We start from the raw sequence: 18,745 nt of genomic DNA on the forward strand, positions 1-18,745 counted from the left end.
GCATCTCAGAGGACAAGGCCTCATTAAGCCTGTTTTCAAAGTCCCCTGTGAAGTTGTCAAAACATGGTACAGAGATTATTGGGCACAGACAACAGCACAGAGGGCAAGAAGGTAGAGACAACAATACATCACACAAAGCAGCCACAACTGTCAGTAAGAGTGTCCATGATTGAGTCTTTGAATGAAGAGATTGAGATAAAACTGTCCAGTTTGAGTGTTTGTTGCAGCTTGTTCCAGTCGCGAGCTGCAGCGAACTGAAAAGAGGGGCGACCCAGGGATTTGTGTGCTTTGGGGACCTTTTAACAGAATGTGACTGGCAGAACGGGTGTTGTATGTGGAGGATTAGGGCGAGAGTGAGGGGGGAGTGAGGCCTAAGAGGGTTTTATAAATAAGCATCAACCAGTGGGTCTTGCGACAGGTATACAGAGATTACCAGTTTACAGAGGAGTATAGAGTGCAGTGATGTGTCCTATAAGGAGCATTGGTGGCAATTTTGATGGCCAAATGGTAAAGAACATCTAGCCGCTCGAGAACACCCTTACCTGCCGATCTATAAATTGTCTCCGTAATCTAGCATGGGCAGGATGGTCATCTGAATCAGGGTTAGTTTGGCAGCGGGGGTGAAAGAGGAACGATTACGATAGAGGAAACCAAGCCTAGATTTAACTTTAGCCTGCAGCTTTGATATGTGCTGAGAGAAGGACAGTGCACCATCTAGCCGTACTCCCAAGGACTTGTATGAGGTGACTACCTCAAGCGCTAAACCCTCAGAGGTAGTAATAACACCTGTGGGAGGAGGGACATTCTTCTTACCAAACCTCATTACCTTTGTTTTGGAGGTGTTCAGAACAAGGTTAAGGGTAGAGAAAGCTTGTTGGACACTTAGAAAGCTTTGTTGTAGTGCATTTAACACAACATTGGTGGAGGGGCCAGCTGAGTATAGGACTCTCTAGGTCGATTTGTTCTCGGGTCTGGGTCTGATTGTTCTTGGGTCCATTCAGGGTCCGGGTCCCCATCCGGGTCCAACTTTTTGGTATCCCCCCCATAAAACTGGGGGACCCCCAAGGACCCTGGAACACCACACCAACCAAAAAACTTTATTTTTATTTTTTATATTCTAAAACATACTGCCCTGGTTAAAGCTGCCCCAGCCAACCTCGTCCTCCCCAGACCTCAGCAACCTCAGCAACCTTCCTGTGCGCACAGGAAGCTACCTTTTTTAAGCATAACAATTTTTTAAAGAGGAGGACAGCAGGGACTGATGACAGGAGCAACAGTACAACACTAAATAAACAGTGGCAGATCACGTGGGCGACACGCATATGTCACAACACTCGGGGACAACGAGCATTAGAACGTGTCCACCAGTATCTGCATAAACCACTACGTCGTCCAGATAAACAGCACACCCGACGAGACCGGAGACAACCCTATTCATAAGGCGCTGAAAAGTGGCAGGTGTGTTACGCAGGCCAAAACTCATAACCGAATAAGAGTACAGACGGGAGGGTGTAATAAATTGTGTCCCCTATGCATCAGTGGCACCTGCCAATAGCCCTTTAACAGGTAAAACTTGCTCACAAACTTCGCTGCTCCAACTTGATCAACGCAGTCCTCCATCTGTTGAAATGAATCTGGCTTTGTGACACTGTTTACCTTACGGTAGTCCGTACATAATCTTTGTCCCATCTGGTTTACTGACCAAGATACAGGGAAAAGTCCAGCTTGAGAAAGGCTCTGCAATATCATTATCCAGCATGTACCAGATCTCAACATCCTGACAACTACGTTTCTCTGACGAAACTCTGTAGAACCGCTGACGGATGGGGTCAGCATCCCCAACGTCAATATCGTGTTCTATTTTTAGTTTGTATGTGTAGGCGTATCAGAAAACAAAACTGGAAAACTCTGAATCAGACCGACCAACTCATCTCGCCTATCAGCAGGTAGATGAGCAAGAAGGCTATCCAAAACATCCAGTGACCTGAATTTTTCAATCTACCCTGCAGTATGCAATCGTCGGGACCAGGGACATCCTCCTCACCATGTGAAGACATAGCATGACAAAAAGAAGACCCCAGCGATGTAACCGTACTGGCCAAAATAATAGGATTAACGTCCTCTATGGACTCCCACTGTTCGGCCTCAGAAGATTGTGCGTAATAGGGTTTTAGCAGATTTGCATGGCACAGTTGGTGCGCTTTCCTCCGTTCCAGAGTGGCAACTGTACAGTTTTGCTCAGTGCGCTGTCACACAGCCATATATGGACCTTGAAACTTGGCTTGAAAAGGACAAACAATTGTCAGCAGAGCAAGAACCTGGTCACCTGAACTAAAGTGACGAGGCTCAGTTCGCCGATCAAATATTCCTTTCATCCTCCTCTGTGAAGATGACAGCTTCTCTTTAGCCATCTCACCAGCGGCGTATAGGTTGTCGCCAGAAATCACACACATAAGATAACAGGGACTGAGGTGTCTTAGGAGACTTCCAGTCATCCTGGAGCACTGCTAGAATCCCACGCGCACTATGTCCGAACATGAGGTCATTTGGACTGAAATTTGTGCTCTCCTTTGAAAGCTCCCTGGCAGCTAACAGTAACCATGGCAACCCCCTCCTCCCAATCCTTATCCATCTCCGTACAATAAGCTCACAACAAAGACTTAAGTGTTTGATGGAAATGTTACAGCGCTCCTTGACTGTGCGTGATAGGCGTTAGCCAATTTGTGTTTGATATGGAGCTGTTGGAGAACCTGACCAAACAGATTAGAGGTGAAATTAGAACCTTGGTCACTCTGAATAACCTTACGGATTCCAAACGGCAAGAAACTGAGTCAAAGCTTTTAGCACAAACTTAGTCGTGATAGAACGTAGAGGATAGGCAGCAGGAAACCTAGTGGTCTGACACAGTAAACAGGTAACTACTACCATTCTTAGAGCGAGGCTGAGGGCCAACACAGTCAACAATCAGATACTCAAAAGGCTGGCTGACTACGGGAATAGGAAACAGTGGTACCTGCTTAATGGCCTGATTAGGTTTACCTGTTAATTGACAGGTGTGACAGGTTTTGATGAACGCAGAAACATCCCTCTTTATCCTAGGCCAAAAGAAATGTCTCAGTATGCGATTGTAAGTTTTCCTCACGCCCGGATGTCCAGCAAGATCATCGTGGGATGTTTAACACCAACTCACAAAACATAACTTAACTAGTACAAAAACCTGACTAATAACCTCCCCCACAGAAAAACGACTGAGACATCCATTTTCTCATCAGGACATCATCCTGGAGAAAATAGCCATGGGCGACATCTCCCAACTCTTGCACAGGCAAAATTTGCACAGGCCACTTCTAATGTGGGGTCAGCCCACTGCTCCTTGATTAGATCGGAGCGGGTCACGGATAACAGGGAGAGTAGTGACGGGTTTGTTTGTAACATTATCGTTAGCCAGCGCAGTGACCAGGTCGCCAAGGCTCATGGAACACTTCACCGCGCACGCAGGGAACACCTCTGGGAAAACTCTGCGCCCTCTCATCGGGAATCCCTACAAACGACTGCTTAGCGGAAACCACTAGAGGTGAAGACACGACAGGCCCTACACGCTCGCCAGCCAAGTTATTCCCAACAATAACATCGTTACCTTCAACAGCCAACAAAGGACGCACCCCTATAACAAACTCGCCTTTCACTAGTTCAGAATCCACCATCAGCTTATGCAATGGAACTGACAATGTTCAACCCGATTTCTCCTAATTATAACACTATTCCCCGAATCAGACTCAAATTTTATTTGTCACATACACATGGTTAGCAGATGTTAATGCGAGTGTAGCGAAATGCCTGTGCTTCTAGTTCTGACCATGCAGTAATATCTAACAAGTAATCTAACAATTTCACAACTACCTTATACACACAAGTGTAAAGGAATGAATAAGAATATGTACATAAAAATATATGAATGAGCGATGGCCGAATGGCATAGGCAAGATGCAGTAGATGGTATAGAGTACAGTATATACATATGAGATTACTAATGTAGGGTATGTAAAGATTATTTAAAGTGGCATTGTTTAAAGTGGCTAGTGATACATTTATTACATACATTTTTTCATTATTAAAGTGGCTAGGGAGAAAGTCAGTATGTTGGCAGCAGCCACTCAATGTTAGTGATGGCTGTTTAATAGTCTGATGGCCTTGAGATAGAAGCTGTTTTTCAGTCTCGGTCCCCGCTTTGATGCACCTGTACTGACCTCGCCTTCTGGATGATAGCGGGTGAACAGGCAGTGGCTCGGGTGGTTATCCTTGATGATCTTTTTGGCCTTCCTGTGACATCGGGTGGTGTAGGTGTCCTGGAGGGCAGGTAGTTTGCCCCCGGTGATGCGTTGTGCAGACCTCACTACCCTTACGGTTGTGGTCGGAGCAGTTGCCGCACCAGGCGGTGATACAGCCCGACAGGATGCTATCGATTGTGCATCTGTAAAAGTTTCAGTGTTTTTGGTGACGAGCCGAATTTCTTCAGCCTCCTGAGGTTGAAGAGGCGCTGCTGCGCCTTCTTCACCACGCTGTCTGTGTGGGTGGACCATTTCAGTTTGTCCGTGATGTGTACGCCGAGGAACTTTCCACCTTCTCCACTACTGTCCCGTCGATGTGGATAGGGGGCTGCTCCCTCTGCTGTTTCCTGAAGTCCACAATCATCTCCTTTGTTTTGTTGACGTTGAGTGTGAGGTTATTTTCCTGACACCACACTCCGAGGGCCCTCACCTCCTCCCTGTAGGCCGTCTCGTCGTTGTTGGTAATCAAGCCTAACACTGTAGTGTCGTCTGCAAACTTGATGATTCAGTTGGAGGCGTGCATGGCTACGCAGTCATGGGTGAACAGGGAGTACAGGAGAGGGCTGAGAACGCACCCTTGTGGGGCCCCAGTGTTGAGGATCACCGGGGTGGAGATGTTGTTACCTACCCTCACCACCTCGGGGCGGCCCGTTTTGAAGTCCAGGACCCAGTTGCACAGGGCGGGGTTGAGACCCAGCGTCTCGAGCTTAATGGCGAGTTTGGAGGGTACTATGGTGTTAAATGCTGAGCTGTAGTCGATGAACAGCATTCTCACATAGGTATTCCTCTTATCCAGATGGGTTATGGCAGAGTGCAGCTTGATTGCGATTGCGTCGTCTGTGGACCTATTGGGGCGGGTCTAGGGTGTCAGGTAGGGTGGAGGTGATATGGTCCTTGACTAGTCTCTCAAAGCACTTCATGATGACGGAAGTGAGTGCTACGTCAAGGACCATATCACTTCCACTCAGCAGAGAAGGGTAACACAGACTCTAACACAAACAACTCAAAGGCACCGGTGTCCCTCAGGATCTTCACTGTTACTGGGTCGTTACTTCCTAAGAGAGACACAAAACCCTCTCATGAAAGGTAAATAATCTGAGTCAATTGGGACTTCCACATACACCTGGGCATGAGACGGACTGACAGGAATGAATGGATGTGGGGCAGGTGACGCTAACGCCGTAGGCTTAGGTTTAACGTTAGCGCAAGTACTGAATTTACCCTTAGCCCTGAGAAGAGGACTTTCGTTTTTCCGGTGACCTGAACACTGACAGCAGTGACACTTGACTGCAGTCAGCTTTACCATGGGAACCAGGCTCAACCCTAGATGAATGAAGCTCTGCCCGTGAACCAGAGTGTCTCGGTGGGCGAGACCCAAATCTCTCCGGATGCCCCCACTCACTCCGAATATGGGACTCTGCAATGCTACTTTTGTTAGTCAAAACTTACTCGTCCGCCAAAACCGCAGCTTCAGAGACGGTCTTCACTTTGTGTGCGTTAATGTACGTGGCTGTTCGATCCGGGATTGTGTCCTTAAATTGCTCTAGCATAATCTGATCACACAACCTCTGGAAAGTACAGAGGCGGAATGCGATTAAACTGTGAAGATAACTCTTGCGCAAACACAACATGAGTCTTTATCAGCCTTTTTTAAAGTTCTAAATCGTTGGCGGTAAGCCTCAGTAAGCAATTCGTAAATCTGTAAAACAGCCATTATAACCTTAGCATAGCTGACACTGTCAGCTACACAAAGAGCTGAATTCTAAATTGATATGGGAGAATCTAAAAAAGTTAACAGGGAAAGACCATAGTAACACTGCAAAAAGACTAGAAATCATGGTGAATAACAATCTAACACAGGATGCAGTCGAAATAGCAATAGCCTTCAATTCTTACTTTATTGACTCTGTCAGGGTACTGACACAGAACCCCTCCACTGGTTTCTTGGGCTCAGTGCTAGTGAATGACACTCAATCTGTCTTCATCATAAGGGAGGTTTCTGAGTCAAAGGTGAACAAGGTGATTAGCTCACTAAAGAACTCTAAAGCCAAAGATGTGTTTGGGATGGACCTTTCTCTACCTTTCTTAAAACTACCTTTCTACTCTACCTTTCTTAAAAACTACAAAGAGTCACTCATTGGCCCCATTACTAAGGTCACCAACACATCTATTGCTCTCGGTGTGTTTCCAAGGGTATGGAAGTCGGCCATAATAACGGCCATCTTTAAATCAGGCGACCCTGCTGACGTGAGTAACTACAGGCCCATTAGTATACTACCTGTGGTGTCAAAGGTTGCTGAAAAGTGTGTAGCAGAACAACTGATTGCCCACCTCAACAACAGCCCCTTCACATTACACTCCATGCAGTTTGGCTTCAGAGCAAAACACTCCACAGAAACGGCCAACTGCTTTCTTCTGGAAAATGTGAAGTCCAAGATGGACAAAGGGGGTGCTGTTGGGGCTGTGTTTCTGGACCTAAGGAAGGCTTTTGATACTGTTAACCATGAGATTCTCATCACAAAATTGTCCAAGTTCAACTTTTCCCCCGATGCCTTGAGATGGATGAAATCATACCTTGAAGGCAGAACTCAGTGTGTCAGAGTGAGCAATGAGCTGTCGCCCACTCTTAGCTATGATGTGGGCGTGCCCCAAGGGTCAATACTGGGGCCCCTCCTGTTCAGCCTGTACATTAATGATCTGCCTTCTGTCTGTACTGGGTCTGAAGTTCAAATGTATGCAGATGATACAGTGATATATGTGCATGCAAAGAGCAAACAACAAGCTGCACAAGAACTCACTACTGTAATGGTCCAGGTTACAAAGTGGCTCAGTGACTCGTGTTTGCATCTCAATGTGAAAAAAACTGTTTGCATGTTCTTCACAAAGAGGGCAATAGGTGCTACTGAGCCAGATGTCTATGTGTCAGGGGAGAAGCTCCAGGTGGTATCTGATTTTAAGTACCTTGGCATCATACTTGATTCCAACCTCTCTTTTAAAAAGCATGTGAAAAAGGTAATTCAAATAACCAAATTCAACCTAGCTAATTTCCGATTTATACGAAATTGTTTGACTACAGAGGTAGCAAAACTGTACCTCAAATCTATGATACTCCCCCACTTAACATACTGCTTGACTAGTTGGGCCCAAGCTTGCTGTACAACATTAAAACCTATTCAGTCTGTCTACAAACAGGCTCTCAAAGTGCTTGATAGGAAGCCCAATAGCCATCATCACTGTTACATCCTCAGAAAGCATGAGCTCCTGAGTTGGAAAAATCTTGTGCAATACACCGACGCATGTCTTGTATTCAAGATCCTAAATGGCTTGGCTCCCCCTCCACTCAGTATTTTTGTTAAACAGAAAACCCAAACATATGGCAGCAGATCTACAAGGTCTGCCATGAGAGGTGACTGTATAGTTCCCCTAAGGAAAAGCACCTTTAGTAAATCTGCATTCTCTGTGAGAGCTTCCCATGTCTGGAATACACTGCCATCAGACACACATAACTGCACCACATATCACACTTTCACAAAATGCTTGAAGACATGGCTAAAGGTCAATCAGATTTGTGAACATGGTCACTAGCTGTGTGTTGCCGCTTTCCATGTCTGTTGTCTGTAACTTACTTGTGAGGTGTGGAAACACTTCGTTGCTTTTATGAATTTTGTCTTGCTGCTTTTTGTTCTATGTTGCTCTGTCTGTATGCTATGTCTTGCTTGTCCTATGTTGCTATGTCTTGCTTGTTCTATGTTGCTATTGTCTATATTGTAATTGTTTTTAATAACCTGCCCAGGGACTGCGGTTGAAAATTAGCCGGCTGGCTAAAACCGGCACTTTTACTGAAACGTTGATTAATGTGCACTGTCCCTGTAAAAATAAACTCAACTCAACTCAATATGCTCTATTAAAGTGCGATCAGAATCAGGCTAACTCTTAGCGTCAGCAACTCACTCAAACAATGAAAATAACATCTGGGTCCTTTTCATAAAATGTTGGCAACAGATGTAAGTTTCCAACAATATAAAATGTGTCCGGGGCACGACCGAGAGAGGAGCGACCCCTAGGTAAACCCTCCACCGTCCACTTTCCATCCCTAACCAAGTCTAGCCGTGCTTGTTGCAGCTTGATTTTAGCACGCTCCTATTCCTGTTTAAATTCCAATTCCTTATCATGCTTAACACGATCATGCTCTTGCTGTAACAGAAGCAGTTCTTTCTGCTGTTCAAAAGAAAGACTACTAGGGCTAACAGAGTGAAATGGGGAGACAGCTGGGGAGGTGGCGAGTCCTCTGCAGAGGCTGCCCCAAGGGTAACTACGCGTATACCACTACATTAGATTGGCCTTCAGTATCAACCTAACCATTTTTGGGGGGTTTATCACTAATTTCAACCTGGTAGTGCTTAGTGATCTTCAACAGCTGTTTAGAACATACACTACCGTTCAAAAGTTTGGGGTCACTTAGAAATGTCCTTGTTTTTGAAAGAAAAGCAAAAAAAAATGTCCATTTAAAATAACATCAAATTGATCAGAAATACAGTGTAGACATTGTTAATGTGGTAAATAACTATTGGACCTGGAAACGGCAGATTTTCTTTTTAAAATGAAAATCTACATAGGACAGAGGCCCATTATCAGCAACCATCACTCCTGTGTTCCAATGTCACGTTGTGTTAGCTAATCCAAGTTTATCATTTTAAAAGGCTAATTTATCATTAGAAAACCCTTTTGCAATTATGTTAGCACAGCTGAAAACTGTTGTTCTGATTAAAGAAGCAATAAAACTGGCCTTCTTTTAGACTAGTTGAGTATCTGGAGCATCAGCATTTTTGAGAAATGAAGGCTATTCGATGCGAGAAATTGACAGGAAACTGAAGATCTCGTACAACGCTGTGTACTACTCCCGTCACAGAACAGCACAAACTGGCTATATCCAGAATAGAGAGAGTAGTGGGAGGCCCCGGTGCAGAACTGAGCAAGAGGACAATACATTAGTGTCTAGTTTGAGAAACAGACGCCTCACAAGTCCTCAACTGGCAGCTTCATTAAATAGTACCTGCTAAACACCAGTCTCAAAGTCAACAGTAGAGGCGACTCCGGGATGCGAACCGGCTCGTAGCCTTTAACAAAAGAGGGAGACAATGCGGAGATAAAGAAATAACAAACATATATATTTATTAAATAAAGTAACAATGGTGTGTAGTCAGTAGTGTAAGTGAGTGGATGTGTGCATAGATGGTGATAATGAGGGGTATTGAGAGGTGCAAAAACAAATGAAAAGAGGCCAAACATGCCACAACAAAAAAACTGTGTCTGCGTGGAGTCTCTTCAATGTATGGGGGGAAGGTGTACTTATCCCCGGGACACACCCGAGCCCAGGTGTGTCCCATTTCACTGACAACCCTCCCAGCTCCCAACTTTCCCAGCTTGTGTGTGGCTGTCTGTGCGACCGTCTGTATGTGTACCCGTCTAACCTACCTCTCTCTGTGTGTGTCTCCTCCCAGCCTGCAGTGAGCAAGACTCTGAGCCCGGAGCCCGTCTGACCTGCAGGATTCTGCTGCACCTTTTCAAGACCCCCCAACGCAACCCCTGCCCCCAGGATGGAGCCAAGTCAGGTACTCACACTCAGTGATCCCACATCTTATATTATTTTAATTAATTGATGACATTAATTAATATATGTTTTTGATTTAATTTAAATTTAATTTAAAATGTTAATGATTTTATATTTTGCAGATAAGTCTTCTGTTGGGATCCGGTCGTCGTGTGATCGCCACCTTCTGGCTGCCTCGCAGAACAGCATAGTGGTCGGAGCTGTCTTTGCTGTCCTAAAGGCTGTCTTTATGCTGGGTAATACACTGAGTATTATGCTATTATTTTGTCCCAATTTGACAATTGAATGTGAATAGGTTGATGTATTTATAGTTATTTAAAGTGGAACTGACAGCGTTTTATACATACCCAGGGAGAATATGACTTTCACACTCTCACAAGCGTGGACATAGATATAGTCATTTTCATAAATTCATAGAATGTTTGGGAATGATGTAAAGTAAGGCATTTGTTAAAATTATATAGCAATATAGAGTGGGAAAGCTCCCATGCCATTTGTGCAATTAATAGACTGCAGTAAATAAAGCTGCCTTGTCCAGGACCGGAGTCTACTCAGACCAGTGCGCCATAGCCAATCAGAGCTACAGTTGGCCTATATGCAAATAAGCCATTTGCCACACGGGCCAGCCATCATTCACTTTGACCTGTACTATGTGATTACAGGCAGTAACAACAGCGCGACTTTAGATCATTAGAACGCATTCACCAACAGCCAGAAAATACACCTGAATGGATTTCTGGAAATATGTAAACACCACGGGGTGTCCTCTTACATTTGCAAACTTTACAGTCCTATTGATCAAACAACCATGAAAAGGTAGGCTCTTTCTCCCTCAGTTATGCACATCAAAAACAAGATCAACAACTAGTGTTAGCCAGAGCAAGATGAGCTAAAATCTAACAAAGGAACATTAGATAAACCCTCTCAAACTTTTTCAGCTAGTTGGCCGTCAAAATTGCACTGATAATCGATGGGGAATAGTTGCCTACTCGTCCTACTGCAGCTTGCCTGCCTGCCCGCTCATTTTATAGATGCCAAAAACATTTGATAGATAACTAAGAGATATGCTAACTGTCGATAAGTCGTTTAAGTTCAGAATAGCTAACTCGCAAAGGCTTTCACATTTCTTGTTAGCTAACCGTCTCTAGCTGTACCGAAAAACGATATGAGGGTGAAAAGTCGGCCTCTCACCCACTCCTCCAATGACATGACATCCTCCCAGCAGCTAGCTAGCTAGATAGCAAACGTTAGGGTCTTGCTAAATAAACAGCTAGCTACATAAATAGATACGCTAACCCAGGAGTGTCAAACTCAATCAGCGCATAGGCCATATTGAGAGAACTGAATTCGTGGGCCAGACATAGACTATTTGTTTTTACATGAAAAACGTGCAATTGCGAACCAAACTGGCCATTGTTTCATTTGAAAAAATATGATGTCCAATTATGTACGTAGGCTGCTGTACAGTGCATTCGGATAGTATTCAGACCCCTTGACTTTTTCCACATTTCCAGCCTTATTCTAAAGTTGATTTGTTTGTTTTTTCTCGTCAATCTATACACCATACCCCATAATGACAAATTGAAAACAGGTTTTTAGAAATTGTTGCAAATGTATTAAAAATAAAAAACAGAAATACATTAGTTCCATGAATCATCCTTGAGATGTTTCCAGAACTTAATTGAAGTCCACCTGTGGTACATTCAATTGATTGAACATGATTTGGAAAGGCACACTCCTGTCTATATAAGGTCCCACAGCTGACAGTGCAGGTCAGATCAAAAACCACGCCATGAGGTCGAAGGAGTTGTCCGTAGAGCTCCGAGACAGGATTGTGTCGGCACAACTTTGGCCTGAATGCCAAGCGTCACGTCTGGAGGAATCCTGGCACCATCCCTACGGTGAAGCATGATGGTGGCAGCATCATGCTGGGGGGGATGTTTTTCAGCACTGGGAGACTAGCCAGGATCGAGAGAAAGATGAACAGAGCAAAGTACAGAGAGATCCTTGATGAAAACCTGCTCAGGACCTCAGACAGGACAACGACCCTAAGCACTCAGCCAAGACAACACAGGATGGGGTTCCGGACAAGTTTCAGAATGTCCTTGAGTGGCCCGGACTTGAACCAGATCGAACATCTCTGGAGAGACCTGAAAATAGCTGTGCAGTGATGCTCCTCATCCAACCTGACAGAGCTTGAGTGGATCTGCAGAGAAGAATGGGAGAAACTCCCTGAATGCAGGTGTGTCAAGCTTGTATCGTCATACCCAAGAAAACTCAAGGCTGTAATCCCTGCCAAAGGTGCTTTCAAAGTACTGAGTAAAGGGTCTGAATACTTAGAAGTACCAGTCAAAGTTTGGACACCTACTCATTCCAGGGTTTTTCTTTATTTTTACTATTTTCCACATTGTAGAATAATAGTGAAGGCATTAAAACTATGAAATGACACATGGAAGGATGTAGTAACCAAGAAAGTGTTCAACAAATCAAAACACATTTGAGATTCTTCAAAGTAGCCACCCTTTGCCTTGATGATAGCTTTGCACACTCTTGGCCTTCTACAATGTAGAAAATAGTCAAAATAAAGAAAAGCCTTGAATGAGTATGTGTGTCCAAACGTTTGACTGGTAATGTGTGTAAATACAATTTTTCAGTTTTGTATTTTTATACATTTGCACACACAAAAAACTTTTAGCTTTTTCATTATGGGTTATTACGTGTAGATTGAGAAAAAACAACAATTTAATCAATTTTAGAATAAGCCTGAAATAAAATGTAGAAAAATGCATTGTATATAGCATTTTAACATATTAAATTGAAATATTTCTCCAGCCTTTGCTACTATGCTTTCAGATGTGCATACCATTCTGCAACTCAAATCAAAATGTATTTAATAACTACAAATAACAAAAATGTAGCTGTAGAATTTACGTTTTTTTTGCACTGCATGAATCACCGGTGAGGTTGATGTTTGCATGTTTGCATACAGCATTGCTGTATGGTGCACTCAAAATATATTGTAGTTGAGGAGCCAGCCAAGGCTACTGCTCAAAATGTAGCTGTAATTCTCCTTTGCATGGTGTTCTGTTGCAGGTTCTATTTTTGGGGTTATTCATTGTCAAGCTTTAAAAACTGAACCCAGACTGCAACATTTTAGTAGCCTAGCTAGGACTGTGGCATGTGTCTGTATATTTGCCCTTCACTGTGCTCTGTAAATGGGGGACACAGAGGCTCAATTTAAGTCGAATTTACCGACACGATCACTTTAGGCTGTAATTCCATAAAGTAGATGACTCAAATGTTGTCTCATTTACACTTGCTTTTGTGTCCTATTTGGCCAATGGGCCTTGTGTTTGACACGTGTGCTCGCCTATTAGCCACGTTATGGCAGACTGCTGTAATTTACAACCTGAAAGCAATAATTTTTTGGGACTAACAAATGTATTGGTGACTGTATTAGTCATGCATTGAACTGCATCCATCTATTCTGCCAACGATGCCTTTCTGTACGTCATGGCATTTTGAGTCAAATAGAACATGTTTTTAAAAACCTCATATAAAGTTGGTTTTGAAGCATGAACTGGGAATTTGATATTTTGTACTGATATTATGCTTGTCTGTTTCATATCTGCAAAGTATTTAAAACACTGTCAGTTCCACTTTAAATGAGTCTATCTAATACAACTGGTCACCAGTAAGACCATAGAACCTTGAAGTTACACATTTAGTAACATTTTCTTTCCATCGCGCTCCAGGCGATGCTGAACTGAAGGGCTTGGGATTCTCTCACCCCGCCGGCCTCGACGACATTGCCGACGACGACACAGGTTCCAAGAAGTCGGGCGGCCACACAGTCTCTATAGAAACGGCCAGCCTAGACATGTACGCCAAGTATGTGCTGAAGAGCATCTGCCAACAGGTGAGAACATGTGAAAGGAGACATTTCACACCAGGGTCAAATTTCTGGGACTTCTATATTTTCTCTCTTCCTTTTCCCTCACACACCAGAAGCTGCATATTTCCTAATGCAAGTCATTTCTAGGTGTGGAGTCCATTTCATTTGTTTAGTTTTATTTCAGTCAATCCAGAAAGTAAACTGAAGTAAAACATTTCCTAATTGAAAACCAACTGTTCAAGGCCTGAATTGACTGAATTTATTACTCCATTTCGGGTAATGACAATGCACTGGAAGCTCAGTTAGGACTAGGAGTGAATCAGTCTTAGTATTTAGTATTTTATTAGGATCCCCATTTAGCTACTGCTAAATCAGCAGCTACTCTACCTGGGGTCCACACAAAAAATAAAACATGACGTAATACATAACATTAATAGACAAGTTCATCACAAGAACAGAACTAAAGTACTTTGCAAATAGGCTGACACTTTTCGCTAAATTCCCCTGACGTGAAAATAGCAACCTTGTTTCACAAAACTCCCCTGACATTTAGTATTTTTTAAGGATCCCCATTAGCTGTTCCAAGGACAGAAAAGGCACACGCAGCCTACATATCAATACATACGGCGTTGAGCCGTGAGGTGTTGCTGTATCTGTTTTTTGAAACCAGGTTTGCTGTTTATTCGAGCAATATGAGATGGAACGGAGTTCCATGCAATAATGACTCCATATGGCACTGTATGCTTCCTAGAATTTGTTTTGGATTAGAGATGAAACGGTATGAAAGTTTCATATCACGATTATAGTGACCAAAATTATCGCGGTATTGCTAAAATGTGCTGGAAATGTTAAAGTACTGATACACAAACAGAACTCATTTCACCAAGGTTTATATTGAAAACCGACAAACAACAAATGAAATTAGCAGCACTATGAACTTTTTGTGTGCATAAACATAAAAAGAATAACATTTAAAGATGGCATCGTGGCGACGCGAGAAGTTTCCCATAGTGCAGGTTTTAATGAACACAACCTTAAGTAATCAAATGTGCATATAAAAGCTACGTGCATGTAAGAACAATACAACCATATATAAACACATCCAATGTGCAGGTGTTGACATTAAAATAACAACACACAATGTAAACCAATCAAATGAACAGCACTGATTGTATGGTCGTTCTCTCCTTCATACAGAAATGAGGTGCTGCTGGCCTAACATCCTGTATGGATGCGTCTTTGTTCACTTGAGATTGAAAAGTAAAAATGTCAGCATATTTACTTTGTCCGGTTTAAGTAGTGATCTGCGACGGGAGACAATGTGCCGCTGGCACTGAACACACTCTCTGCTGGCATGCCGGTTGCTGGGATGCACAAAAGCTTCCTGGCAACACTGGCAAGGTGAGGCAGCTCTGATGCATGGCCCCTCCACCACACCAGTGGATCCTCTTCTGCTGGAATGGGTGGCAGAGACGGGCAGACCTTGATCTCTTCTTTACCTCTGTTTTCTGGGGTGGTCGGAATCTGACCTTCTTTACCTCAAGGCAACAGAGAGGTGATCTTTCTCAGCAACCCAGCCAGGCCTTTCCCCTCCGATGCCGCTGTGGGGGTGTTGGTGGTGGAGGACCTGCTGGTGCTTTGTGGGTCTTCCCTGACTTGTCCAGCTGCCAGCTTCAAGGCCTCCTGGACACAGCTGTCAGTGTCAACTTTTGCAGCCTCAGGCTCATCTAAAAAGCTCCTTTTGAAGCGGGGGTCAATGAAACATGCCATGTGCATGACTCTCTTTACTTTCTCTGTTTATCTGTTAAGGTCTTCTCTCATTACCCTTTTCATCTCTTTGGTCAGGGATGGCTCTGTATCCAATCCACCAGAACATCACCAGTGATGTGGTCCAGGACGGGCTTGATGGCTGACCGTGTCACTCGTGTCTCTGAGCAAGTTTACAGATGGACTTGCCTCAGAGGTTTAAGGAACTGGCACATTTGTTCATGACACTTATGTTGGCATCCTTGGGCATCGGATGCCATGTTCCTCTTTCTCCAGCCAGTGTCGCACAGACTGGCTGCTGTTGGCTGAGGAAACGCTCAAGCATCTTGTGTGTAGATCCCCATCGGGTCACCACATCATGGATCAGAGCCTTCTGTGGCATGTTGAGGGCAGCTTGCTTTTCTCTCAGTTCTTTTCTTCTCTTCCAGCTTCGTGAGAAGCCTTAGACCAGATGACGGCAGGCCTTGACTGCTGTGTCAAATCTCTGAATTTTCAGAGCCTCTGAGATGGCCAGGTTCAAATTATGGCCAAAGCATCCAAGCAGCGAATCTGGGAACTCTTCAAAAGCCTTGATCATGTTTGTTGCGTTGTCTGTGTTCATGCAGACCAGGTCTTTCTCGTTGACCCCCCCCCTCCCACTCTTCCAGCGTATTCTCAAAAAACTCTTGGATGTTGTGAGCCGAGTGATCTTCTGGGAAGAACTGTGTTTCCAGGCAGTTTGATTCCAGTTGCCAGTCTGGGGTGAGGTAATGGTTAGTGAAGCTGATGTAGGGTTGACCACCCCGGTTTTCACTGGTCCAGAGGTCAGTAGTTGCAGCAAACCATGTGCCTTGAGCCAAACTTTTTCCAACATCAGCTTTAACCTGGTTGTACAGGTTTGGGATTTCAGTCTTGGAAAATAATGTTTGTGATGGCACTTTGTAGTGAGGCACAGCAACCTTCATCATCCTCAGAAAGCCAGCCGTCACAACAATTTGAAATGGCATCATGTCTTTTGCAATGTAATACGAAAAGGACTGCAGTGAGGTCTTGAGCATTTTTTGATGTGGGTCTTTTTTTAAATGCTTGCTTGAGTGTCTGTGTCACAGCTGTAGATGAGGGACCAGTAGCATCACTGGGTTTGCCTGCTGCATGCCCACTCTGTAAACAAGGGAATAGCAAATGTATTATTATTATTGGTGTCGTTACGTTATAATTATTATTCACTCTATCTTGTGTGTTGCATTTGAGTAAATGCAATGACCGCATGCACAATTTATATAAATACAAATGAGTCCTCTTACCGCGAAGCGGGATCAAATTCGACAACATCCGGTGAAATCGGAGTGCTCCAAATTCAAAATCGTAATATTAAACATTCATGAAAATACAAGTGTCATACATGATTCCTTAGCTTAGAATCTTGGTAATCGAACCGCGTTGTCCGATTTACAATAGGCTTTACAGCGAAAGCATAGCATTCGATTATCTGAGGACAGCGCCCCACAACAACATGTTTTCAAACCAGGACAGGCGTCACAAAATCATAAATAGCGATAAAATAAATCCCTTAACTTTGAAGATCTTCCTCTGTTTGCAATCCCAAGGGTCCCAGCTACACAATGAATGGTCGTTTTGTTCAATGAAGTCCTTTAAATCCCAAAAAGTCAGTTTAGAAGGTGTCATTGAGTTCAGTAATCCACCCATTCAACATACAGACAAAGAAGTCCCAGAAGTTACCGGTAAAGTTTGTCCAAACAAGTCAAACAACGTTTCTAATTAATCCTCAAGATATCTAAATAAACTCTAATATTTCATACGGAGAATAGTAGGTTCAATAGGGAAGGAAAATAACGAAGAGCGCGCCCTCGTTCACGCATGCAAAGAGACTACTTTTGCCTTACCTCTCCCCATGGATAAACAACTATTACTCTTTGGTTTTTCAAAAAACAAGCCTGAAACCATGTACAAAGACTGTTGACATCTAGTGGAAGCCATAGGAACTGCAATCTGGGAGGTGGAAGTCATAGTTTTGAATAGCTTCACATTTGAAGTTGATGGGAGCTCAACAACAACAAAAAATCCGGATGGATTTTCCTTGGGTTTTCGCCTGCCATATCAGTTCTGTTATACTCAGACATTATTTTAACAGTTTTTGAAACTTCAGAGGTTTTTTTTGTATCCAATTCTACCAATTATATGCATATCCTAGCTTCTGGGTCTGAGTAACAGGCAGTTTACTTTGGGCAGGTCAGACAGGCGGAAATTCAGGATACTGCGTCCGACCCTAGAAAGATTGAGAAGACAGTGATAGTAATAGCAATGAGCCCAACAATTGACAGGAGTCTTGTATAGGAGTATATAGTGTTTCTCCTGTTGGAACACTTTTACAACCAAGTTGACGACTGAGGGGTTTTAAATTAACAAAATATGTTGGTTGGGTGACTGAACTACTTAACGTGTTATCGTGTGCAATGGGCGAATAGTCTGCAGACACACGACGCATACAGCAGCAGCAGTTTTTACAAGCGTCGGTAACACTGAAAGCTGCAGTTTACATTAGTGACAAGCTATTAGCAAGTTAGACACATAAACCATGACATTTTCCCCCATTTCCGAAGTCCCCCACATCATGCATTGAGCCTAAAGTTAGCTTACCTTGCATTCGCTATAAAGTAGTGGGTGGTGGTCATGAAGATGGCTCAAGAGATTGGAGTGTTGCCCCCTTTCGCATGTTCTGCAGACAGGGTGACCATCTTCGTTTAAGTTTCCCTCAGCACTCTTGTAAAACCCAAAATATGACCACACTTCAGATTTGGTCCTCTTAGAAGGCTGAAAAATCTCCCGAGCGCTGTCACTGCCTTCCGCCATGTTTTCACACAAAACAAAACCCACATTGCATGCTGCGCCTGTGTCAGACTGTTGCTAACTTTGGTTGATGCTGGACAGTATTTACCGGGAGTTTTTCAAACCGTAGTTGACTACCACGGTTTTATTGATAATTATAATTTGTAACGGTAATACAAACTGTCGGGATTTTTACCATGGTTTATCGTGAAACCGGTAACTGTTTCATCCCTATTTTGGATTTGGGGACTGTGAAAAGACCCCTGGTGGCATGTGTGGTAAGTGTGTGTCAGAGCTGTGTAAGTTGACTATGCAAAC

General features: G+C 43.7%; 1 protein-coding gene across 1 annotated transcript in view; it reads left to right on the top strand.

Annotated features, from left to right (window-relative positions):
* LOC120062214 (mediator of RNA polymerase II transcription subunit 12-like) overlaps positions 1-18,745 on the top strand; it is a 91,504-nt gene that overhangs the window by 41,326 nt on the left and 31,433 nt on the right. The window contains exons 24-26 of the mRNA XM_039012015.1: positions 9,830-9,940; positions 10,062-10,175; positions 13,695-13,858. Of these exons, the coding sequence (XP_038867943.1) occupies positions 9,830-9,940; positions 10,062-10,175; positions 13,695-13,858 (389 nt within the window). The remainder of the gene's footprint in view (positions 1-9,829; positions 9,941-10,061; positions 10,176-13,694; positions 13,859-18,745) is intronic.

This window comes from Salvelinus namaycush, chromosome 17 (genome assembly GCF_016432855.1).
Source record: "Salvelinus namaycush isolate Seneca chromosome 17, SaNama_1.0, whole genome shotgun sequence".
Lineage (NCBI taxonomy): Eukaryota > Metazoa > Chordata > Actinopteri > Salmoniformes > Salmonidae > Salvelinus > Salvelinus namaycush.